This window comes from Coturnix japonica, chromosome 4, assembly GCF_054131305.1.
Source record: "Coturnix japonica strain WE chromosome 4, WE-NBRP24, whole genome shotgun sequence".
NCBI classification, from domain to species: domain Eukaryota; kingdom Metazoa; phylum Chordata; class Aves; order Galliformes; family Phasianidae; genus Coturnix; species Coturnix japonica.
The window spans coordinates 21953527-21980493 of NC_140666.1; the positions used below are offsets into that span (position 1 = coordinate 21953527).

The 26967-nt window shown below is 38.2% G+C and overlaps 1 protein-coding gene across 1 annotated transcript; it reads left to right on the forward strand.

The window, feature by feature from the left end:
• The first annotated feature begins 843 nt into the window (after positions 1 to 843).
• Positions 844 to 26873, forward strand: SMARCA1 (SNF2 related chromatin remodeling ATPase 1). The gene is made up of 24 exons (XM_015860816.3): positions 844 to 954; positions 2461 to 2547; positions 4639 to 4805; positions 5220 to 5320; positions 5427 to 5527; positions 6277 to 6456; positions 7356 to 7511; positions 7757 to 7888; positions 8631 to 8699; positions 9457 to 9566; positions 10261 to 10487; positions 10970 to 11091; positions 11494 to 11646; positions 12456 to 12588; positions 13460 to 13608; positions 14251 to 14370; positions 14894 to 15004; positions 15205 to 15318; positions 17082 to 17204; positions 18687 to 18819; positions 19959 to 20077; positions 20302 to 20514; positions 24665 to 24775; positions 25443 to 26873. The coding sequence occupies exons 1-24, from the start codon at positions 862 to 864 to the stop codon at positions 25512 to 25514; spliced, it is 3096 nt and encodes a 1031-aa protein (XP_015716302.2). The 5' UTR covers positions 844 to 861; the 3' UTR covers positions 25515 to 26873.
• The last annotated feature ends 94 nt before the right edge of the window (positions 26874 to 26967 follow it).

Genomic DNA, 26967 nt, shown 5'->3' on the forward strand with positions numbered 1-26967 from the left:
CATCAGAGAACAAACAAATACCAACCTGTATTTACATTGCCTTTTATTACTTGAGTTGCTGTTGCTAATAGAACTGATTATTAGATTACATTATTGCTTTAACAATAGTGCTGTATGAGTCTATTTCTGTCCCGGTGGCCTGCAGTACCACAGGAGCACACAGCAGAGCTTCTCAGCTCAGTGCCAAATGCAAATGGCAACAGGCGAGCAAAAAATATCCAGAGGGGATCTTTCATGAAAGCAGCAGCTTGATTGCTGGGTACAGCTTGTAACGTTCCTGCGAACTGCAAGAGAAGAAGCAAGCTGTGAGCAACGCTACAGTGTATTTTGCATAGACAAAGCTACAAGCGTTTAGAGCTGCAGTAGGGCAGCCGGATACTGGGAACTGCCCAGGGAGGTTGTGGATGCCCCGTCCTTGGAGGTGTTCAAGACCAGGTTGGACGGGGCCCTGGGCAACCTGATGTAGTAAAGGTGTATGTTTGGTGGCCCTGCCAGGCAGGGGGGTTGGAACTACATGATCCTTGAGGTCCATTCCAACCCGGGTCATTCTGTGATTCTGTGAATTGCTGGCGAGCTATTTTACATCAAGCCTAAAAACAGATGCATCGCAGGGTGGAATTTTTCCACCTTCGGCGGCTCTGCGCTTTCGGTAGCGATGGGAGCAACGCGTGGAGAAGCAGCTCCGCCAGTAACACTGCCCGCACGGGAAGATATCAAGGCGATGCTCCCACGTTTACCCCCGCTGCGGTGCCCGACCGATCCCACCCGGTCTCGCCGAAGCCTCGCGAGGGCTGAGCGGGGAGGGGCCGCGCCGTGTTTGGGGGCGGAGGGGCTGCTCCCCCCGCCCCCGCCGCGCACAAAATGGAGCAGGGAGCCGAAGCCGCCTCTGTCCGCTCTGACGGCGAAGTGCCCTCCACCTCCGCGGCCTCCGCGCAGGAGCCCGGCGCCGAGGAGGTACCGCTGTGGGAGGCAGGAATTGGGGGGCGGCGGAGCTGCCGGCCCTTCGTGGAGGCCGCGGTGCGGCACGGCCCGGTCCGGCCTGTTTGGCGGCCCCGGGCCCGGAGCCGAGCTCGAGAGCCAGGCTGTGGCTCATCGCCCGCTGCCTGTACCCGCAGCGTGGGCTCGGGGAGTCCCGCCCAGCTCCGATGGAGAAGGCCGCGGGCGGAGCGGCCTCCGCGTCCTTGGGAGCTGCGGGGTCCGGAGGGAGCTCTCTCGGAGCGCTGACCGTGTGTCCCCATCCTCTGATACGGCTCACTGATATTGATGAGGGCAGGGTTTCGGTGCGTGGAAGTCTGGCTGAAAAACATGCCTGACCCGTTGTTTCATTGCTCTCGTGCAGGAAGGCCGTGAAATAAGGCAGTTCTCAGCGTTAGCTGGGCAATCAGAGGTGAAGGTTAAGGGTTATGTTTTGCATAGGAATACCCTCTATTCTGTAAGACCGGTTGGAACCAAAAGGGATACTGTGTTGGCAATAATACCTGCAGAAGGCAGAGAATGGTTCAGATTGCTGCCAGCTTGTACCATGCTGCTCTGTGCCTCTCTGAGGGCTGGGACGATGGGTGCAGGAGCTCCTGCTCAGGCTGAGTTCCCCTCAGCTGGGCCACAGGGTCCGCTTCACTGTTCTGCAGTTAAAAAGCTGCAGGTTAACAGAACACAGTGGAACCTGCAGTGCCCCTTTCCTCTCACACTGCTGTGCTTCACCATCAATCATAGCCCTAACGGTTATTTGAAGTCTATTTCCGCTTTGCATACGCACGGTGGATGCCCAAGTGTTTGCTCGTTGTGATTCATAACGTGTGCTCAAAGTACTTGGTTGCAAAATCACGTGAGTGTGTGTCGACCCACCTGGCTCAGGGCTGTTGCTCTCAGGGCTTTATTGGTCTGACTGGCAGAGATGTCAAGGGCAGCATTTTGGATCCTTGAAGCGGATGAAGCCTGTTGTTTCTGATCCATGATTCTTGTTCCTGCTGCCTGTCAGCTCCACCAGCACAGAACTGCACGAACTTCACACCTCTGCTGGTGCTTCACTTAAGAAACAAATACATATATAAAGAGCGGCTTAATGAAGAATGTTTTGAATGCTTCCTGCAACTTAATTGCGGAGTCTTGCACAACTGAACACAGGCATTTACAAAATCATTAAGTAGTCAAACAGCTTAATGATATACTTAGTGCTGCTCATCACTGCAGAGTTGTATCTTTAGGCCAAGACTTTAAAAGCGTTCTTTGGCATCAGGAATCTTTCATCCCATTTGCGTCCCTTTGCCTAAAGTTAAAGATTAATATGGTGGATGTGTTTATCAGTAACAATTCTGAAATGTACAATTCTTTTTAGTAACATCATGAATTCTGTTCTGGGTGAAGTAATACAATAATTTCTTGTTGAAATAATTGCTTCTTAAAATGTCTTACCTTTGCTTTGTTAAATGAACGTGCTGATATTTACAATTTGAATTCCAGAAAAATGATCCTCCATTTCAACTCAAACTTCCTCCAAAGGCAGCCAGGCCTGAAAAAGAGATTGACCCAGAATATGAGGAGAAGATGGTAAGTATTTTCACAACAAAACATGCTGCAGCTTTTTTTAGCATTTGTTTGCTTGAACTGGATTGATAAAGTTGCAAGTAATAAGAAGTTCCTGCAGGTAGGATATGTAGGAAAGGGAAAACAGGTGGGACCTCTGGGGGGCACCGCAGTGGCCTCCAACTGGGCATAAAGCTTTTGACCACAGCCCTTGGGCTGCAACCATCCAACCAATTGTTATCCACCAGGTAGTCCAGCCTCCAAATCTATATTTCCCCAATTTAGAGATAAGGATGTGGTGTGGAACCCTGTCAGAGGCCTTGCAGAAGTCCTGCTAGGCAACATCAGTTACCTTCCCTTTGTCCATCCCTCTATGGGAGAAGGTCAGCAGGTTGGTCAGGCACGCTCTGCCCATGGTGAAGCTGTGCTGGCCATCTTGGATCACCTCCCCATCTCATGAGTGCTTTAATGTGACTTCCAGGAGGATCTGTTCCACAATCTTCCCATGTTCATTTAGTTCTCTAGGTCTTCCTTTCTCCCTTTCCTAGAAACAAGAGTGTTGTTTCTCTTTTTCCAGCCACCAAATGAGTGGAGATCACTTAAATGAAGGCAGTATTGAAGCTGCTAGTTTCTTATACAAAAATACAAAGGTTTCAAATATTGATACGCCTCATAATATATACTCAGAGACAATGCAAAAAAGGATCTGTCTAGGACAAAAATTAAGGGAGCTTGTAGCACTAAAGGAGAGAGATAGTTGGATGACTTTTGTATGAAAAAAGCAGAAGTAAGTGGACTTTTCAAACCTTGTTCTTCAGTGACATACAGTTAAGTTCTTGGTTGAAGCTGCTTTTTTCTTTAACGTTAAATAGATGCCTAATAATTGCAGTAGTATTTGTGAAGCCGCAAGAGCCAGGGAAGAGAACGACTGTTAGATGTAGAAAAGTTGATGCCTGCCTGAATGAATACTTAATTGTTAGACACAGAAGACACAAGTAAATCTGTTTGTTGATGAGCTGAATGATATTGGTTCGATGTAAACTGCAAGTTTTGTGTGACAGGTTATTCACTTCTAAAATCAGTGTATTGTGAATGCATTGCCCTCATGTGGCAAGACATTGTCTTGCATCCCAGATTCATTCACTGCCCTTTTCTTTGAGTGATTGGTGCTGTGGTACATGCTTTTATGTGCAAGTTACCTACAGAAAAGCATTCTGTTGTTCACATTTTTTTAAGGTAATATATGGTCCAAAACTATGTTTTAACTTCATGTATCTTAACATAAGCTACCAAATTAATCACATAAGAACTGGTTTAAGTGATACGGCATTATGCGATGATTAGAAATTGCATAGAAGAAGAGATAGCAGTTGTATTCTACCTGATAGGTTTTGCATTTTGTCTTATTTTTCTTTAAAAAAAAATTATATATATATATATATTTAAGTCATATGTATGTAGAGGTCACAATGTTTTGCTTTGCTCACATGGTGAAGTTCATATGCTTCATGATTGAAACTGGAAATCTGAGAGCAAATGTCACTACAGTGCAAGTTGTATTGAGCTTGTACATCCCTGTTTCTTCTGTTATACTTCTAAAATCAGAGCTACCACGCTGTCTTCTTAGATGATGTCCAGAAGGTCTTGTCACTGACAAGTGAAAGGCTAAGATTCAGATCTTAGTTTTCAAAGCATCCTTCAGAACACACCCTTGCCGTTACTGGGGTACTGTGCCAACGTAAGGAATATATACAAGTCAACTTTTTGACTTGTTTTTACTAATTTGGGGGTTTTGAAGGGAGATGAGCTGTGGGGATGAGGTTATCAGCTCTTGATTGTATTCCAGCTTACTGTGGTGATTGTGAAGGACCTTTTGAACTACAGCAAATTACAGCTGGGTACTCTTGATGATGTAAAGTTGTAAGCAGTAGAAGCACAAGAGCTATTTCGTGGTGTCTGCTGCCCTCTTTGTTGAGAGTAGGCAGAGAGTCTTTGGAGTCTATGCTCAGAAGTTGCCTTAATGAGTATCTGAATTTTGTTCCTTAAGAAAAAAAATGTGGTTTTTTTTTTTCCTATGAAGAACAGTCATTGATTTTATTTCTCTCTGGAAACTAGAAAGCAGATCGTGCAAAAAGATTTGAATTCCTCCTGAAGCAGACAGAACTCTTCGCTCATTTTATCCAGCCTGCAGCACAAAAATCACCAACGTCTCCATTAAAAGTCAAGCTGGGACGTCCACGGATAAAGAAGGATGAAAAGCAGAGTTTGATCTCAGCTGGGGAGTATGTTTAATTGTTATTTCTGACTTTACAAAAGAGTTTACAAAATTACACTTTTTTGTCAATTCTTAAAAATATTTATGGAATCAAATAAATGAATTTTCTTAATGGTATATTTAACAAGTAATGATTTCTAAGTTCACCAATGTTGTGGGTATTGTATTGCTGTGTTGCTTGTTAAAATGTACCTTAAGGAATATTTGATACCTGTTAGAATGTAGCTATGACTGGAGGAGAGAGGTGCATATCGGTCTTTTGAGTTACAGCTGAAATGAACCAGGAGGGATAGATGATAGACAGTATCTTTTTGGCCAAAGGTCAGGCTGTTGGAACATAGATGCTCATTGTGGTAAATGATCACATCTGTGATAGATTATTTTTCCGTTTTATAGTCAGTGCATGTCTTGTGTTCTTTAGTTATCGTCACAGGCGCACGGAGCAAGAAGAAGATGAAGAATTGTTATCAGAAAGCCGAAAGACATCCAACGTGTGTATTCGATTTGAGGAGTCTCCTTCGTGTGAGTATTCTGCTGCTGCTTTGAAGTGATGAAAAGCTCATGAGCAGAACACACTTAAAATTGTATACTTAGTGTTCTTCTACTTAGAGAAATGTTGTGTTTGCAGATGTGAAAGGAGGAACGCTAAGAGATTATCAAGTCAGAGGGCTGAACTGGATGATCTCATTGTATGAAAATGGTGTTAATGGCATTCTGGCAGATGAAATGGTAAGCAGTCATCTTTGGAAACTTTTGTGGGAGTTCACCAGCCTTTTCTGTCACTTCAAATTAATTTGTAGATTTGTATATTTCCTTATATTTTATATCCTTCAGTTTCCCATCAATTAATGTACATTATGTGCTTTGTGTGTTACATTATTCTCTTAGTAAAAAATACATAGAAGAGATGTTATTCAAGGAGTTAGTTATTCCAGTTATACAAATAGTAACTGAGAGTCTGTACGTACTTCAAATAGACAAAAATGGGTTCACATTTATTTATTGTTTTCTATGTGACTAATATGTTCGTAAGTAACAACAGAATGAATGTGTGCAGCCTCTGAGATTTTCATGCATTTAATAAAGAACACAATTAGTTTATTTGCATATGGAGTTCAAGTTAATATATCTTCAATGTATTTAAAGAATTCTTTAGTCAAAATAGAATCATTTTGAATGATGAAACAAGATATGTGTTAAATAACATAGATTTTAATTTTTGTTTAGTGGATTTTGTTTTAAGCAAAATTCAAACATTGAAGTACTTATAGTATTTGCTGTATATGCAACAAGTAGTATGTGCCATTTTACAGCAGTTAGATTTTCTTTCACATCTGGAACTGTAATATAATGAAGGATGCTGTATGGTAAATTGCTGCTGTGTGCCTTACTGTGAAGCATTAGGAAAACTGTTTGGAGCTATTTCTGTAGTGTCTTGTTTCAGAGATGGTTTCTTTTTCCCCTCTTTGTCAATGTAGGGTCTTGGTAAGACTCTGCAAACAATAGCATTATTGGGCTATCTGAAGCATTATCGAAACATTCCTGGGCCACATATGGTCCTGGTTCCGAAATCAACTCTGCACAATTGGATGAATGAATTTAAACGCTGGGTTCCTTCATTACGTGCTGTTTGCCTTATCGGAGATAAAGATGCCAGAGTAAGTGTTCTACATTTAAACCATGTCTGTGGTTTTTCTATCAGAAACCACTATCTGGGGGCATGGAACTCTTCCTAAGCCACTTCTTTAATTACAGTATTTTTCAGTTGTCTTTAACTGTGTTAGCACTGAAAATGCAAAATGTTATACTTGTAACTTTGAGGATAAAATGCAAATCAGTAAATGAAAAAATAAATTGGTGCTGAAGTACAGTTGTCTGTGACTAACTTTTCCTGTTGTGTTCCTCCTTGATCTTTGCACTATCTTTGATCTCCTCTGTATTTGCATTGTGACAGTTTTATCTGTTTTCCTTTATTGTTCTTACCTTGTTGCCTCTGTCTCCACCTTATTTAGGTGATGTTACCACTTTGCTCTTGCATCCAGTGTCTATGCTCAGCCCTCTACTTAGGCTTCTATTGCAGAGCTTTCGTTCCTCATAGTGTAGGCTTTGAGTTCGGTGGAGGGTGGCTTGTTGCTTGAAGTGGGAATGACTTCTTTGGTTCTTCAGATGGAACTGCGTGAATCCCTATTGCTAATAGCACCTTTAGGAAGAGGGCTGGGGGGGATAGGTGGGCTGTTTCAAAACCACTTTCCTGTTAATGGAGATGTTTTGGACTGGGTTTAGTGTGGTGTTTGTCTTTTGCTCCCTTAGTAGTTTTTACTGTACTTCAACTAAGGAAAGAAAATATGCTGATATCTAATTCTGTACAAAATAATTTCCCCCATAAAATGGGAAGGATTGAGAGCTTTAGTTATAGTAACTTCCAGTTATATGAAGTATTTTTCAGACTTGTTTTGTGTGCTTAGTGCTTCAATACTGTTGGCAGAGAGAGGTTTTCATGAATTGCAAAGATATTGCTTCTTTATAAAAGCTTATTAATTCCCTTGCTGTACTGTAGGCTGCTTTTATCCGTGATGTTATGATGCCTGGTGAATGGGATGTTTGTGTTACATCATATGAAATGGTCATTAAAGAGAAATCAGTCTTCAAAAAATTTAACTGGAGGTACCTGGTAATTGATGAAGCGCACAGAATAAAGAATGAGAAGTCTAAGGTAAGCTCAAGTATTTGATCCTTTAAAGATATTTTTGTACAAGGTTCCCTCTGGTTTTAGCAATGTTTTAATGTTAAGTATGTGGGTTTTTTGTTTTTTTGCTATAAGCTGTTGGGCTGTAAATATTAATTTCTAGTATTTCACTGTCTTTGAATTCAGTACATGGGATTTCATGTTTCAGAAACCAATGAAAACAGATTATGTTGAATGTGCATTTTGATGATAACTGTTTGTTGTATTCCCAGCTGTCAGAGATTGTCCGGGAGTTCAAGACAACAAACAGGTTGCTGCTTACAGGGACTCCTTTACAGAATAACCTCCACGAACTGTGGGCATTGCTTAATTTTCTTCTACCTGATGTCTTTAATTCTGCAGATGTAAGTAGAGTTTGGAAGCAAAATCTTGTTTTGATTCTCAAGCTGCTTTCCATAGAAGATAATGTTCAGCCTAGTAAGAGACATCAGATATGGAAAACTTGGATTCAGTAGGAGCTTTGTGGCTTGCCTAACTATGGACTTATTTTTCTTTTTGCTGAATAGATTTGCTGAATAGAAATTAAGACAGTGTGTTACATTAGTGTAGATAAGGCCTCAGCCTGGCATTAACAATTCAATACTTTAGAAAAACAGGGTTTTGCAAAGTGGAGTAGAATTTGGGAAAGCAGTACAGAATGAAGGCTGTAGCACATCCAAATGTGCATAAGCTTTTTTCATTAAGTATTGGAGTCATTTTTCACTGTTTATGTTCTCATGTCTGTGCATTATTTGCATTGTTTTTGATGCCATGTTTTCTATCACATTTATTTATTCGGGATTTTGTCTTTTTTATCTCTTGCTTCACCATTAAACAAGCACTAAGGGAAGGAACTTGCGTACTCCAATGGTGAGCGTGGAGTAACATCAGAAATGGAACATAGCAGTAATGTTTTTGTCAGAGTTACTCAGTTGACTTAAATGTTGTAACCTTCTGGGCAGCTGGCTAAGAAATGTGGCCTTACTTTTCTTTCACTTATAGAAATTATTTGTCACTCCGCTGGGGTGAAATAGAATCAATATGTATCTGTTACCACCACAGATGATAAAAACAGTTCATGCCAGTTGTGCTCTTTTTTCCCCACAGGATTTTGACTCATGGTTTGATACCAAAAATTGCCTTGGTGATCAGAAACTTGTAGAAAGACTTCATGCTGTAAGTAAAGCTTTTATCAAGTGTCATCATTAGCATACACAGTGTAAAATAAGTAAAAGAATATTTCTTCTTTCGTTTTAGTCAAAATTAAGATGAATGTGAAGATACTTCACATACAGATACAGAAACACCCAGCTGAATCTTATGAGTGAAATGCTAGAACTTACTGTTTAGTCACCACTTTTTGTAGTGTTACTGTTTTAAGTAGACCAGATCTGTGCATAAAACACAAAAGTAATTTTGGGACCTCTTAGAAACAATTTATTATCCTGAGCACTAAACTAATAGAGGCTTGCTTCATGCAAGCCTGGAAAGGTGTCTTTGTCTTTGGTTTTCTATGCATAAGATAAGACTTCCTTCTGATTTATTTGATCACTTCCAGCAAAACAAGTCTACCATAAAGTGCTTATCTCTGAAATCTTGATGTAGTTTTTTTTACATCTCCAGAGGGAAAAACAGCCTATAAAGGAAAATAGACTTTTATAAGCTCATGGGTTTGGTTCTTGCTCAAGACAGCAGCTGGGATGAGTATGGCAATCTGTGTAATACTGCACATTTCTAGTGTGAACTTAGGAGTGTAGCAGTGGACACTTCATTTTTTGCAGATTGTAGCAGAGTTGTTCAGGAATCACCATGACAGCAATTGATATTGGTTAGTTTGGAGTAAATGTCACAGAAATGAATCTGTTAACTTTGTATTTCAGGTGATCAGTTTTAAGTAAATATGTCTTTGAAAATACTCATTGAATTTTTGTAGGTTTTGAAGCCATTTTTATTGCGTCGCATAAAGGCTGAAGTTGAAAAGAGTTTGCCTCCAAAGAAAGAAGTAAAAATTTATCTTGGACTCAGCAAAATGCAGAGGGAATGGTGAGTTACTTACATTAATGTAAGATTCTTCTCTGATAAAGAGCACTGCAATTCTTTGTGAAGATTTTTTCTTGGTAGTTGAACATGAAGGCAGTCAAATGCAGAAGCCTATTTATAGCTATTTTTGGGGCGCTGTAAAGGTGCACAAGTTATGAAGAACTCAGGAGCTGTAATAAAAAGGGATAGGGAGAACAAAGTAGAACTTTCCTTCATTTCTTAAGTTTATTTGAGAAAGTGTATGCCTGCTAAATTTCATTATTTATTTGTTTTAAATGCAACTAGGTATGTGCCAGTGAAGTTTCAGAGTTGAAATTGTGTGGCCACAGGAGCCACGTACCTGAGGAAAAGTGAGAACGAAAATGTCAGATCAGTGTAGCAGCTTCAGAAGGATCAGTGAGATCTTCAATCAACCTCATAGTCATAAAATATGTAAGAAAAGCTTAAGAAAATCCAGTGAGTGACAGACCACTGTCACTTGCAGGCAAGTTACTTTTCGTGTTAGGTACTGTTTTATAAGTGCTCAGTATCAGTCAGGTGTTTTCTCCAAGTTTGATAATAAAATGGCTCATTATGTAATTAAACAGAAGCAACTCTTGTTTCTGGAAATCAGTAATTGGGATTTGCAGATTTCATTCATGCTTTAAATATGAAATGAAAACTGAGAGTTATTCAAAAATTGCCTGTAAAACTTCAGGTATACAAGGATCTTGATGAAAGATATTGATATCCTAAATTCAGCTGGGAAAATGGATAAGATGCGTCTGCTGAACATTCTGATGCAGTTGCGGAAATGCTGTAACCACCCTTACCTGTTTGATGGTGCTGAGCCTGGCCCTCCTTATACCACTGACACACACCTCATCACTAACAGTGGTAAAATGTTAGTTCTGGATAAACTGCTGGCAAAACTCAGAGAGCAAGGTGAGTTGAGCTTGTGAGCAGTAACAATCGGAATGGTCATCATAAGTAAAAATTACATTTTTAAAGCATGCAGAGACTCACCGTTGTCTTCAGTGAATGCATTTATTATTTTCAGTGAGGTTTTGTTTGGCAAAATCTGTTTTCAGTAGACCTTAATGCATGAAGGGGTGGAAGGAAGCCTTGCAGGGATGGTGAGGAAGACTAGTGATTTGATTAAGTAGAAGGAATAGGAAAGGTCTCTACTGCTAGAGAAGAGACTGAGAACTTTTCTGACTGAGCGGGTTTGTATCTGTGTGTATCTCACCATGTTTTTAAGTGCTCTTCTTCTTCAGCTGTGTGTTATCAAATAACCTGTCTTGAGGAGAAGGTAAATCAACATCAGAAAAGTAACTTTATAAAGAGACTTACTTAAATTGGTGCAATAGTTCTGTAAAAATTAACTTAAAAGTATAAAACCAACTGAATCTTCTGTGTCCTGTCAGGTTCCAGAGTGCTACTTTTCAGTCAGATGACCCGTTTATTGGATATTTTGGAAGACTATTGCATGTGGCGTGGGTACGAGTACTGCCGGCTTGATGGGCAGACTCCACATGAAGAAAGAGAGGTAAGAAAGATACGTAAAACAAGAAATGGTTTACGCCTTAATTCATTGTTAAATTGTTGTTGTGTTCAGGTATATAATACATTAAGGAACAATATTTGTCATTCCTTAAGAGGAATCATTCATTAAAATAAAGAAAAAGATGCTACAATTTGGAAAGGCAGCCAAGACTTTTGATTAGGAAAATAAAAAGTCCATAGTAAAGTAGGATTCACACGTTCCTCAACTAATTGAACAGCTAGGTGTCTTGCTGAATCTGAGTATGTTTGCACAGGTGAAAATATCTGCATAGTTGTTTCTGGTGCTGTCATAGAGCAGTTTTTAAAAATCTGAAGACGTTTCTTTGAAAACTCACCAGTGTTTTGGAAACAACTGTAATGCATTAACGATACTCTTGTCTTTTAGGAAGCAATAGATACTTTTAATGCTCCCAACAGCAGTAAATTCATTTTCATGCTGAGTACCAGAGCTGGAGGTCTGGGAATTAATTTGGCAACTGCTGATGTGGTCATTCTCTATGATTCAGATTGGAACCCTCAAGTAGATCTGCAGGCCATGGTGAGTTAATTGTCAGTTGTAATTTGTGCATTAAAAATGTCATGAGCCTTCTTGCTTGCTTGGGGCAGTTCTGCTTTTTAATGTGAAGTGCACTGAGTATTTACTGTGCGTATCTCACACCTTCTGAGATGCACGCTTTTTACCAGTCATAGATGAAATCCCTGGGAACTGCTGAGCGTGGCTTGTGAGCTTTAGGAATTTCAGGAATATCATATGTAACAAATCTTGTTTAGAAGGACAGTCAGAGAATGCTGGTGCCAGCACTTGGAAGGACCATTTTTTTTTAAATTGAAGACAAAATATTCATGTTTTGTACAGAGAATAACCACCAGTTCTGATACATGTAAATACAGTATGTTAGTACATGAAGCTATGACTGTACACTGTGAGCTCTGTGCTGATGGTTTATGTAGCCATCTTGGGACAGCTATGGTATTGAAGCTGTAGCTGCATAGGCTTTGCACATGGAAATAATGCTTTCAAGCCAAAGATGCCATGTTATGGTGCTTCTGTTGTGAACTCAGTGTAGCGTGGGCTTCTGTGCGTATATCCCACAGCTGCAGTTTAGACAGACGTTAAATTATGTGCATTTGCAATGAAGCAGATGTATTTATTACAATAGAAAGACCTCAAATTTAAAAGGTGCAATAGCCAGCTATATAGCTAGGTAACTTTTATATTCTGCTGAATAAGCAAGGAGCCAAGAAATTCATGCTAGCTTCAGCGTGATGTTTCTGCCTATGTAGCAAGCTAACTGTCTATTGCTTGTGAGTTTTGTTGCTGAACACTCATTAATTTATGTTTGTTAGGATCGTGCGCATCGTATTGGTCAAAAGAAACCAGTACGGGTGTTCCGACTAATCACTGATAATACTGTTGAAGAGAGGATTGTAGAAAGAGCTGAAATAAAACTGAGGCTGGACTCTATAGTTATACAACAAGGTATCAACTGCTATATATTTTTTTCTGCAACGGAGTTGTACAGTACCTTTAAGTATTTGCTAAATGGCTGTACAAAAGTACAGTCAGAGACAAAGCAGGCCTTGTGTGTAATAACAGTATGCTAAATTCAAGTATAATGCAGAAGTTATTCAATTGTTCAGCTGAAATTTTTGTAAGAACTGTTTTCTTGAGTGATGTGGGTACAGATTCAAAGAGATTCTAAATGAACGAGGTACTGAAGAATAGATGTACTTCTTACCACATCTGTGCTTAGTAAAGATTAAATCTGCTTTGTGTGGCTTTGTTTAAAAGCTTGGGGAAGAACAGTTTGTCAAAAACCAAAGTTTGTAGCTGAGTTTGTGAAGCTTGTGAGCCACTGAATTGTTCCTTTCTGAAAGGAGTAGTGGTCAAAATGGTGATGGTGAAATTCTGGGACAGAGAATAGAGGTTTGTGAAAAATTAAACCATTTGCATATGGATCAGTATCAGTCAAGTGAGTGTTAAAAAGATTGAATGCTACTCAATGGTTATTCCAGAATAATTTGTCACCCTTAATTTTGAAATAGGGTCTTAATATTAAGTTCAGCGAACTTGGCAACAGTAACACCTAAAATACAAAATGGATTATCTGAATGTGAAATCGTTTGCTTTGACTTGGTTCACCACCCACTGTTGCATTCTTTATTTTCCTAAAAGTTCCCAATTTCTGCTTACTTTCAGCTCGGTTTAAATGCAGCCTTTTTCTTTGGTTCGTTTTGTTTGGTTTTGTTTGTTCTTTTCTGCCAGAGAACTGCAAAAATCCTCTGTGTTCATGTCTTTATTGGAACCTTTACCTTTTCTATACCTTTCCTAATATTTCTTCTAATTCTAGGGAGGCTCATAGACCAGCAGTCTAACAAACTGGCAAAAGATGAAATGCTGCAAATGATCCGGCATGGAGCTACGCATGTCTTTGCTTCCAAAGACAGTGAGCTGACAGAAGAAGACATAACCACTATTTTAGAAAGAGGAGAAAAGAAGGTTAGAGCAGTTTTATATAGATTCTGAAGCGTGTCAAACATTAAAAATAGATATGCAAAGTATATTTTACAGAAGACAAGAATGGTGTAATTACTATGTAAATCTGTTCTATATGCACACCTATTACTTCACTATTCATAAATATTTCAAAGCTTCTGAAAGCTTGGAAGGAGTAGGACTAGTGAGTTATAATTACTTCCATCTTTTCAGACTGAGCACTGCATCTTGAGCATTGTTTAATTCATGGGGCTTTAAGGAACATGTAAATTTTATGCCAACAGTTCTAATCAACACAAAATCTTTATGGAACTTCACTGAGGAATGGGTAGCATTGTGGAGAAGTGAACTACCACTTCAGCTCCAAAGTGTTGGGAATAAATATCCTTTAAATCTGAAGTTAAATCAAATAATTATAGGGCCACATCACAGCATTTATAGTTTTAGTTTAATGGGAAGGCTTAGAGTCAGTTCAAAATTGGAAAACTCTGTGGGCATCTCTCCTGGATAATAAAAACGTAACTAAAAGTATAAAGCACAAAAAGGAAACCAACCATGAATAATGATTTTAATAATGATGAATGCTTTTTTCCTCTGAATGCAGAACAACTTGAGTAAGCCTAAAAATATTCTCTTGTATTTTAGACAGCTGAAATGAATGAACGACTGCAGAAAATGGGGGAGAGCTCTTTAAGGAATTTCACTATGGACACAGAGATGAGCTTATACAACTTTGAGGGTGAAGATTATAGAGAAAAACAAAAGGTAACTTTCCTTAGAACAACAAGTCTTAGTTCAGTTTAGTGTAGCCTGTATACTTGGATGTCTAGAAAAGACTGTGTTAAAGAAGGAGGAAATCACTGAAGGTTTCACTTAGTTCTGCACAAGCATTGAGATTTTTCTTGATAACGTCATTACAAGAAGTCAGCTTAATACAGAATAGTCTTGTAGTATGATTTTGTAAGCTTAATAATGTTTACTTGAAGTACTTCAATAAGATTAATTCAGTGCTATTTAATGGTTTGTTTGTTTGTTTTTTTTTGGCCAGCATTGTAATTCTCATGGAGCTTGTTAATGGGGATATTTAGAGAAGCAATTCAGTTGTATCATAATAGATGACAGAATTTAGAGCCCTAGACTGTCAATGGCATTAGAGTAGGTAAAATCATAACTTCCTTCCAGTGACCAAAGTCAGTAGAATAATATAGAGGTATCTGCCCACACCACACCAACACTGTAGCCTGCCCTAACTGTTCTTCAATATATTGTCATTCGATTCTGTTTATAGTTGAGCATGATGGAATGGATAGAGCCTCCCAAACGAGAACGCAAAGCTAATTACGCAGTTGATGCATATTTCAGAGAAGCCCTACGTGTCAGTGAACCCAAAGTCCCAAAGGTAGGACACTAGCAAGTATGGGAATTATTTTGATGCTCCTTTTGCTTTCCTTCCTTTTTGCATCCCCTGCTCTCATCTTATACTGGTAGTAAAATTTGTGTGTTAAACAGTACATTGCCCACTTGGTTCAATTATGGCAGTTTAAATACTCAAAATCAACCTTATATCATGTTAATATACCTATCTATCTGTGTTTAAAGGCTCCGCGACCTCCAAAACAGCCAAATATTCAGGATTTCCAGTTTTTTCCACCACGGTTATTTGAACTTCTGGAAAAAGAAATTCTTTATTATCGTAAGACTATAGGGTATAAGGTAATGCTTTCTCTTCCCTCCCTGCCTTCCCACCCCCACTTTAAATTTGTAAATGGCATTTTTATTCCTCTTTGTAAATTCTTTTCAAAAGAACTAAATGAAGTAAATCAGACTGTCTTAAATTATTGATCTGGTCTTACTGTTTCTTTTTTCTTCAAAGTGCTTCTCATTTTGAATGAAAATGGCTTGAAGTCTCTCCTCCTGTTTCTGTTCCACTATAGAGTAGAAAAAGTTGTGTGTAATTCCTTCCTCTATTGGAAATGTTGTATGTGGGCAACTTTGTGTTTTGTGGTGGGTTTCTTGCAATAAGACTGAGTGGAAAATGTGAAGGCAGTTCTGATGCTTAATATACTTTTTCTCACTAAAAAAAATAAGATATGTGATCTAAGGTGAGAAAATAGTTTTTGACAAATATAAGATCACCTTCCTTAGTATGGGTTTTCATAGTTGTTGTGTATCTTATGTAGACAGTAGCTTACGTAATATTGAAGTCAACTTTGTGTTGATGTGATCGTAAGCAAAGTGACATCCATTTTCCTCCCGTTTTGTTGCGATATAAAATGTTTAAAGATGTCTTTTCTTTTATAACAGTAATACATTCAGACTTGACAAGAGACTTGCCTTTTTTCCCTTCTCTGTTAACTGAATTTTCTCCTCTCCCTGCTGACAATACGGGCCAAGCAGTGAACATTGATTGTGTTCTGATGTTGCTTGTGCCACTGTTGGTTGATTAACTGGAATAGATCCCCCTGCTTCCAGACATGTACCTTGCTGCAAAACAACCATGTATCATGACAGATTGTGGCAAGAAGAAAGCACTTGTGAAATGTGGAGAACATAAACTGTCGTACGAGGCAAGATAGGAAACTGCCATTGCAAAAGAGTAGAATAAATATTAGCAATGTGTATTTTTTATTTAAGGAAAGACAGAAGATGTCTTAAAGCCTACTAGGAAGCACAATGTTTTTTCTGTGAATGGTGGGTTAGATAAGAATTAAAAGAAGTAGGATTAGCTGAGGGAAAGAAATTCTTTAGTGAATGTTTCACTGAGGTTGAGAGAGTTGAAATTGGAGTTGGGAAGACTGAAACTTAAGGCCTAGAAAAGAAGGAAGGATGTTCTGGTCACTGCTCGCATCTGAGAACTGAAGGAATGCCAGGTGAAAGTGTGAGACTTCTGGAAATGAAACATGAATACAGGAAGATGGATTAAGGCTGTTAGATGTCAAGACATGAGAAGCATAGTACAATTTTGTGGATGTAAAGCTTTTATTTGTTTGCAATAGCAGTTCACCTACCAGTTAAAGTATGTAAATAGCAAAGTTCATAAGGTATGTTTTAGAGAGGAGAGAACAGATTGAAGATAACACCTTGATAAACTGAAGCCTCTTAAAGAAGAGTCCTTTTATTACTTACAGGTGAAGCTAAACTTTCAATTTCTTACTTCAGACAAGAAGGAAGAAACAAAGATAAATGATAGATATGTTATCTTGTCTTACAGGATGATATTCAATTTTGCAGTAGTTAAATGGCCACAAAAGTATTTTAGTAGTCTGGTATTTAAAAATATCCTTATTATGGGTTTGTTTCTTCAGGTAGTCAATGTGTGGGATGCTCTTTTTTGGTTTTGCTCTGTAATAACAAGTGTTTAGTGGGTGCAGGTTGCCACCTCAGTCCTGTGTAATTTAACATGCACATCTAGATGGTAAAGCAGGTTTCATTGAAACGTGTCTTTAAGCAATAATGAAATGTTACTCGGGTCTTAGGTTCCCAGGAATCCTGACCTGCCCAATGCAGCTCAGGTGCAAAAAGAAGAACAAAAGAAGATAGATGAGTCTATGCCTCTGAATCCTGAAGAAACTGAAGAGAAAGAGAAACTACTAACGCAGGTAAAATAAGAAGTGGTCAAGTATTACATTGTGTATGTGTGTATATATATATATATATTTTTTTAAAGTGGTATGGAATGTAAGTACAAAGTGACAATGATGCGACATGTGCGAAGGAATGCTACACTGATGTTATGGAGAGATACAATGATTCTGAGTGTATGCATTTGTAAGTTTCTTAGTTACCTTAGTCAACTCTTGTTCCTTGAATGTCTGCAGTATTTTTGAGGCAAGGATTGTGCAGTCAGCATCCTGCCCAGCAGTCCCTGCAGAAACCAGGCAGAGGCTTACTTCTACCTGCAGCTGTCTTTTGATTTTTGTCAAGAAAGGTTTAAGTCAGAGTGGACAGATTGCCATCTGTCCATTTTATACACAGCTGTGTAAAGCAGTGTGTCGCTAGTTTCTTGACATTTGGGGCTGTTGCATTGCTGAACTAGGCTTATTAAAAGCTAGTTTGTAAGGAGAAAGGTGTATCTAAAGGTAAGTTTTCTCTGAAGCGGTTCAGCATAGTGTACCTTGAAGTTTGCAAGGTCACAACTTGACTGCTAATCTCACCTTCTTATGTTAGAGGAAATATTTAAGCTGTTTTTGGTATGTATGTCAGTACTGCTGTTGATGATTGATTAAAAATCTTTCTATTGTGTTTATTAAGCTTGTAGAGAAGCTGTCTAATAGTAGAGTCAGCCATAGAACTGGCAGAGCTCCTTGTAGTTCGTTTTCTTTCATCACAGAGATATTCTTACAAGTTGCTGTTAAGGCATGTGACTTGTATTTTTATATTATTGATGTTTTCTTCCTGTCTTGAAAACGTAATGTCTTTCTTGAATGATGTTTTTGTGCATTGCATTTCACTTAACTGTTGTTTAGTTCTGAATTCGCTTCAGTACACAACACGTTTTGTATTTGACAGTGCTGTGGAATTGCTGTTTGAATGCATTTTTTCAGACTTGAGATTTCTTTTCTTGACGTAGTTAAATTTTCATCCAGCAGTTTGTTTGGTTCAAAACTTGTGGATGTTCTAAATAGCAGCAATTGCTTTAGGTGCTGGCATTGTTTGAAGAACTTGCAATGACACTTGCAATGGAGCTTCCAGCGCTCCTAAAACCTTTTGTTGCTTTGTTGATGAAGGGTGATTTAGATGAAATTACAGTGACCTGTCAGTGAGAAGTGCTGTAGAGATTTTAAGAGGAAGAAAACTAAAAAGCTCTTAGCAATGCACGTGGAGTCATACAAAAAAAAATAAAATAAACAAATAAACAAAAAAAACCCTGAAACCAAACCTCAAACTCTTTAGACTTCTATTGATTCAGTAATAAGCCCTGGGTAATAGAAGGTATGGAAATCCTGCAAAACTGTTACGCACTGTGACCGTGGGATACTGTAGAAGCATTGCCAGTTGAAACAAATGAAATATACACACACAGGACAAAACTTGTTACCTTTCTCCTCAGTTAAGGCTTCTTGATCTCTTGCTGCTTACAGGGTTTTACAAACTGGAATAAAAGAGATTTTAATCAGTTTATTAAAGCTAATGAAAAATATGGTCGTGATGATATTGATAATATTGCCCGTGAGGTGGAGGGAAAGTCACCTGAGGAGGTCATCGAGTATTCAGGTATGTTGAAATATATTTCGTGGTTCTGATATTCATAATTTTATGGAAGAATATGCAGCAAAATCTTAGGATTTGGTTGAGTATAGGAAGAACTCTTTTTAAAAGTATGTTATAATTCTTCCGAGATGACTAGATTGTGTTAAAAGTTGTTTGCAGCATAGAATGTCTGCAGCTGTCCTTATCCACCCCTCTAAAGCTAGAACGTGACATAGTTGATTTACATTGATGCTATGGTCTTGCAGAGTCATGGGGCTGTGTTATAGAAGCTACATAATTTTTTATAGGTATATTTGCTATTCTAGGTAGTGCACTGTGTCTTGGTCTTTGATATTCATGCTGTATCTTTTAATTTGTTCAGAATTCTACCTGTTTCATTCTTACATTAATTTTTCTTGAAATTCCTCATAAAATTAAACATTGCAGTGTTCTGCCTGTTGCTTAAGAAAGAACAGTTTATCAGCAGCTCCCTATAAAGTTATGAGTTTACTCTGAGTTGACTGAAATATGTGATTGGAGAAAGCCACAAATTACAACTTCTTTGTATAACTGAAGTGCTAAGTAATCCCTGGTGATCCTAGGCAGCAAGTGAGAGATGACATTAAGGCATGTCTGCTACCTCTATTTTATGATCTTTGTCAGCAAGATCAGAGGTGGATGTTGGTGGGATGGCAGTAGAAGTTGAACCTTCCCACCAGTGTCCTGTTACATTTTGTTGCTGTGTGACAAACAGCAGCAGAGGGGCAGTCTGACAGAATGGTCTGACATAGAAGGGTGTATGAAGCAAAGGGGTGGAACTCTATATGGAAGAAATGGCACCCACTGACGTTCACTGGCACTTGCTGAATGGAAACCAAACAATGATGTCATTGTGCTCTTCGTATCCATTGTAGTTTCCAAGGAAACAAATAGGATGCATTACTTCTAGAGCAACCTGTATAGTTGCCTGTTAAGATGGTGAATGAAGCTTTGTGCAAGCTGTCTTTGGCTAACACAGTAAAAGGGGAGAGTATTACCAATTCCTTCAAACTTCATGGATGTACAAACAGTGTCATATATTCTGCTGGAGGGCTTTAAAGGAATAAAGGTGTAAGAATAAAAGAAAGACTTTATTTTACAGATTGTTTTGCTTTTTTTGTTAGCTGTTTTCTGGGAACGTTGCAATGAACTGCAGGACATCGAGAGAATTATGGCTCAAATTGAACGAGGAGAGGCAAGAATTCAACGGAGGATCAGTATCAAGAAAGCCCTTGATGCCAAAGTAATTACTGCAAGATTTTTTAAATTTAGGGTCATTGCTTCTTACTGTGCTTGTGGTTAGAGGTGGATTAGAATCTTCTGAATCCTTACAGAAGGGGAGCAGCTGGGGGTAGTAGTTCTAACCTTTTAGGTAGAAACCACGTGTCTGTGATGAGCACTGATATGTAATAAATCCACAGTGACATGCTGCATGCTTAATAGTTGTTGCTTTTGTTTTGCATTCAGATCGCAAGATATAAAGCACCTTTTCATCAGCTGCGTATTCAGTATGGAACAAACAAAGGAAAAAATTACACAGAGGAGGAAGACAGATTTTTGATCTGCATGTTGCACAAGATGGGCTTTGACAAAGAAAATGTGTATGAGGAACTAAGGCAGTGTGTGCGCAATGCTCCTCAGTTCAGATTTGACTGGTTTATCAAATCCAGAACAGCAATGGTAGGTATTGGTTACCCAGACTTAGTTATTATTTTGAGTCATTATGAGGTGTACTTTTGCTTTTTTAAGTACTGTCACATAACTTGGATTCATGCCGGAATACTGGAATTTAGGAAACATGCTGAAAAAGTAATGTTGGCTTTCCATTCTCACTTCAGTTTTTCAGCCTAATCCTGTAGCACAACACAACACACAGCTTAAAAAATCTACCAGGTCACGTGCTACCCAAAGGGAGTAATGTAGAGGTAAGCTGGCCTTACAAATTGCAGTGGTACTGCTATTGCAAACTGGAAGTTTTAACATTATTTCTTAAAATAGGACCATTCTCCAGAATGATTGGGCAATATTTAAGTCTGAAAACATCTGAATTATGTACTTGGAGGAAATTTCATCTTTTCTAACTTTGCTAACATTTTCTGAAGATTTTTGTTCATTCTTCGAAGATAAATCCAAGTTTGGTAGATAATGAATAGACTAATACTCTGAATTTTGGCTGTATTTTTTTCCTTTTTCTGTAGAGCAGAAACATACTTCTTAAAATGTTGAGAGGTGACAGTGCTAACAGAAGCAGTCTTGGTGGCTGCAAATAATAAGGTATGTAGACAGTGAGTGTAGGATGCTTGTAATGAAGCTGTCAGGTCAGCTCTGCAGTCATGGCTTAGGTCAGTGTGATTCAGAGTCTATTTGTGAGCACAGTGTGCAAGTCTGTACTGTGTAAAGAGCACATGAATGTGTAGTTTGTATGTAAAAATATAAATACGGGAAATATGTCCTTCCAGTTTTTCTTATAATACTTGACATAATGTGGTCTTGCTTCTAAGGTGTGGCATTGCTGATGCACCAAGTGGAAGTACCCTCCTGGGTGCAGCTGTCATAGATATTCCCTCTTGCCTTCTAAAACAGTTTCTAATTCAGTATTACATTGTGGCCTTGTAGCTCAGGTGTTATTTTCTATGCAAGTCTGCAACTTCTAATAGTTCAGTAGGGGCAGAACCACTGTGTGTTACTTAATGCAATTTCCTGACTTCAGGATGTGTTTTTTCAGAATTGTGGGTATGGCACTAAGAATAATAGAACAATTAAAATATTTCCAAGTATGTATTTGAACAGGTAGGAATGTGTGCTTTTCTACTGTTAGAGCTTCACAGTACAATTTTTGCCTGACATTTCAGCAATTGAAGTGTTTCTGGATAATGCAGTGGTTACCTTTAATTAAAAAGGATAGCAATCTTTTCTTGGTGAAATGTCAGTTTGAAGAATTACTGATGGTAAAATTGTAACCATAAAGAAACTTCCAGTATTAACTTCAGTTAATTTTAAGTTGTCTATGGAGAAATCCATTCAAGTAAGTCATAGAAATTGGTACTAGAAATTTAAAAATATGGCTTAACATTTAACTTTGGTTGGCATATTTAAGTTAGAGGTAGTGCTGAATCTTTTGTTTAAATCTTCCTAATCGTACATTCCGTCAAGTTTTCCTTTTTAAAGGAGAAAGGAGTCATTTTCTAAAGTGTAGAAGTGTTTCGTTGTATCTATTGCTGAAACTGAGTGAAGGGCATACAGTGAATTCTGGATTATTTTCTCTTAAAACTATATGCAGTAATACTGACTTGCTTTTCTACTACTAGCTGAAGGTGTGGGATGAAAATAGGTAAAATAATCTTTCACTTGATATATCCATTTATTTTTTTAAATTATCCTAAAAATTTAAAACCATTATGATCGAGCTGCCAATAATTGGTATATTTTATGCGTGCAGATATAGCGATGTTTGTGGAAGCATTCACTTTTCCATAGGCTTGATACTCTCTGTGAAGAAAAGCGCTGGAGAATAATTAGATCCCAAGAATAACTTACTAAGTATAAATAGCAATCATTACAAAAGGATACATTTAGTAAGTTTGGTGGAAGTGGATAAAACCCCCTCCTTAGAGCTCTGAAATTCACACGTAACCTCAAGGTTACTTTTTATTACAATCAAACTCATATGAAACAAGTTAAGAAGGGAGCTTAATACTGAATATAATTTGTTATTGGGCTTTCCAGGAAGACTTTGCATTCTACTATCCACTAGATGTCTCTTGAATTCCACATAAGTAGCTGATTTATCCTCCATCTTATTCTTTTGCTGTAAATTTCTTATTGGAAAACAAAAATAAATAGTTTCATTGACTTATTCCACTAACAGATTTATTTATTTATTTATTTATTAAATTCTAATCTAAAATGTAAGTTTGCTGAGAGAGAGAGCCTAGGTGCTCTTTAAAGTGCTAAGTTTGATAACACAGCTTGGAGCCATATGTGTTAGATTTTTTTCTGTCCATGCAGGAAGAATGCAAAATATTGTGACAGTAATGAATCACCTCTTTGTTTTCTGGGCATAATTTGTACGTGTCCTTTGTCTTTTCTGCAAACTCTGCCCAGTGTAAGAAAAATGACCCGATGTACATGCAGGAATATTCAGACCTGTTGACAGAGCTTTAAACTTCTACTTTCACACTCATGCCAACGTCTCTGCCTTCAGTCACACAGAAGGAGATGGTTCAGTGCACCCATCTTATTTACTGCAATACTAGATATTATAGCATGAAAGCAGGGAGTAAAGTACACCTTATCTCTTTCAATCCTAAAGAGAAAAGTTTCAGGCCATACTGAATGAAATTGCATCTCTGAGGGTGCAAGGCATTTCAGACTGAGTGCACTTTCATAGCACTAAAATGAGGTGGATCGCTCCATACAGTACTTAGTGTAGTTCAAGGCAGAATTCATCATGCCATGATAGTAGGTGTAGCAGAAACCTGTGTGGATGCTGCATGTTAATGTCAAATGCTTCTGTCATTCCCTGAGAAAGCTGTTTTTGAGTCCACAGCATGTTCTGGAGTGGCAGACCATCTGGGAACTCCCAAGTGTGAATCTGGACACCTCTTACAGTAAATGTATGGATGAAAACGTTTTTTCCCTGAGAAATCAGAGTATTTGTCTCTTGAGGCAAATGGCGCACAGTTATTTCTTAGCACCTTTCTGATAATGGTTTGTCTTGACTTTAACACAAGCCAGCTTCTCTTTCATTCAGAAAGGGTGAAGTGATTGTTTTTGTGTGGAACAGGTTGTCATTAGTCTTTACTTCCTGTTCTGAAGTGTCTGAGTGCAACATACACAAATTCCAATAACGTGAAGTGCTTCTGCCCCATGGATGATCATCTTTCTACTCTTCTGTGCTTTTAGTTATCTGTAAAGGCTTAAAGAGTGTTGTGTGTTTGGGATAAAGCACGTGTTGGGCTCGCTCACACCCAAGCTTTCTCATACTTGCTGACTTTTGAGTGCCAGTGTTTGTGTGGAATTTGAAGGTTTGTAGTGGCTGAGTTGTGAAGACTTTTGGTCATTCTTTTGCTGCGGGGTTTCTTCTATGTGAGTGTGAGAGAATATCTGTATATTTATTCTTTGAGCAGGAAAGAAAAGCCAATGGAATTATTCTTCCCAACATGCATAAAACATAATATTAGTGGTTAGTATTTATTCTATATCTCATAAGAGATTTTTTTTTTTTAATTTTCAGATGGGATACAAGAATCAAATGGATTTTTCTTTACCAAGCTAGCTTTTATTAACAGCAGTGCAAGTACTGTGACAGTTATACTAAGCAAATGTCATTTATACTTTAAAAAAGAAAAGAAAAATCATGTGATTTTATCTAGTTTGCTTTCAGATGCCATGGAAGACTTGCTGCTTACAAGTACTGAAGGCCTCCTACTTTCTGAGTGCTTTTTGATCAAAATTCAGTGCTGAGTTCCAGGCTTAAAGCTGCATAGCTCTTTGCCAGTTTGGAGCTCTGCAGTGTCTTCTTTCTTTGCAAAGAGATCTGTGTGTCGCAGCAAAGTTATGCTGAAGATGGTTTGGATTTCTTTTCTCTGTTTTAAAAATGCACCTTAAGACCTCTCTTTCTAAAATCTGGCTAAGCATGCTGGCAGGCAGTGTATTATTTGCTTCATCTAAACATGATAAAAGACTGGATCAGTCCTTAGAGGTGTTGGTTCAGAAGATAAAGAACTCTGTAAAAATGGAAGAATGGAGTATTTTGGAATTCAAGAATTTCAGCTATTTTTGTAATTTTGAATTTTACATTAGAACTTGTTGTTTTCTGGTTCCTCAGGAGTTTCAGAGACGCTGCAACACTCTCATATCTTTAATAGAAAAAGAAAATATGGAAATTGAGGAAAAAGAAAGAGCTGAAAAGAAGAAAAGAGGAGCAAAAGTCACAGCGGTATGTTGAGCAGCACCATACTTCTAGTGGGACTGAAATGCATTATATCTTGTTAGACAATGAAGATAATAGCATCTGATGGTTTGAAGTATAAACCATTAGTTGAGAGATTAAACAAATACCTGTGTGTTAACAACTCCTCTAGAGTTGTCTTTTTTTTTTTTTTTTTTTTTGAGAAGAGGCTTTAATGTAAGTAGCTGAGGAACTGGTAAGAAAACAAAGTTCTTTTTTGTTTTTTCCTGCCTATTTGTATACGTGATACATTGGCTCCAATTCAGTCTAAGGACTGTCATTATTCCCTGTGTAGTCATTCCTGGAGGAAGAAATTAGAAGTGTTCTGTTTATTTTAAAGGATTGTCATCTTTAAAGCAAGTGAAACATAAATCGAGGTCCTGGTCTTATCTAATTTGTGGTGGATGGCATCCATACCACTGAGACCCTTTTGTGCAGGACTTATGCAGAGGGGGTAGCAGAATTCTGTCTGTGGCCACGATTATTTTGTTCACCCTGCTGTTTTTGCCTGTAAGATTTGAATTGGAACTTATAATAAATCAACATTACTAATCTTTTTGATTAGTTGATGTACTGCGTTTTGCTGTTGTAGTGATACGATGTCAGCATTTCTGTGCGTTTATTAATTTTAAAATACTTTTCTTCTCCTTTTTAGTCACAGAAGAGAAAAGCAGACCTGGCTGCTGAAAACTCTGGAAAGAAAGATGCTAAGAAAGTTAAATCGTGAACTTGGAAAATGAATTCAAAATGTAAAGCTGTCTCTTTCCTCTCTTCATCTACAAGTATTAATTGCCAACTTCTTGCATTCATGGTACTCACCCACAAATCCCTTGGCTTAATTTTGCAATTTTGTATATTTTACAATGTCTTTCTTTACCTAGAATGTGTAGCTTTATATTTTATGCATTCCAGTATTTTTGTGCACTGTACTTTGTGAATTTCATGTCTTCAGCAAAATTCACTCAGTCCTTGTTTTTTTAAGCTTGTGCTGAGGTTTTAGCTTTTATATGTTTTATATGCTGCTGCTTTGAAAGAAAAACTAGATTCTATAGCTGTATTATTGTTGTTTCATATTTCAAATTTATATGGCTGTGGGAAAATAAACAAAATTATTTGAAGAGAAACGTACTTAATCTTGGTTTTCCCTCCCCTCTTTTCTGTGTAGCCACATTTAAAGTGAATGTTAAGGTTTGTATAATTGTGCCTTCATCATCAGTAAGATTTTTTTTGAGGTATATAGGTAGGATCAGGAGCATGATGAAACAAAATGTCTAATGAGGCTGACGTCCTTGTTTGGTGTCAGAATTAAATGGGTGTTTATCTCAGAAGTACTCGGAAGGAAATTCTGCAGATCACTTTTGTTTTTTTCCTAATCACTGGTTTCTATTAGGCTGCATGTGTGCTTAAACACAGGGTGAAGTGTTGCTTGGAATGACCTCCACATTAAACCTTTTCTGTGCCTAATGAATGGAAGTGCGCAACTAATAGCTTCTTTAAGTAGCAAACAAAATAATTCATCTTTTGGTTGGTAGGCTGCTCAGATGCATTGCCTTGTGCTAGAAGATCTGTTGCTGTAATTAGCTCTTAACTCTCCTTTTACCTTTGATTCAACACGTCAGTCAGAAGCAATGGGGATATGCTCTGGAGTGCTCCTTTTTAGTATTTTCATTTTAATGAGGGGATGAAGGTGTTGGATGTACCTTTCCTTGACTTTGTGAGAATGGCCTTTATTAAGCAGGTTCATAGTTTCTGCTCACCTTGGAGTCTCTGCCTTTTCCAGCTAAGTAGAACAGTGACTGTGACATCTAATGTTTTACTTTAATCTTCTGTCTCTGATCTGGTGTTTAGTATGGACCTTGCCACAGCAACATGTGCCCTTATAATGTCAAGTCCAGATTAATGCAGTGTGCTTTATACGGTACCTTCATTGAAGACGATGTGTAAATTTCTTCTAGTGCAGTTTGCTTCCTTCGTGAGTGGTTTGAGATGATAATGTTGCCTTGTATTTCATGCTTTTGTTGGCGACTTTCTTCTGAATTTTGTAAAACTTAAACTTTAATAAAAACTTACTGAGTTCTGGGGCAGAGTTCCGTCCACATTTTTGTGTTAATTCAAATCTGCTGGAATGCGTCTGAAGCTTTCTGGGGTGAACAACTGTAAACTTGATGAATAATTACCAG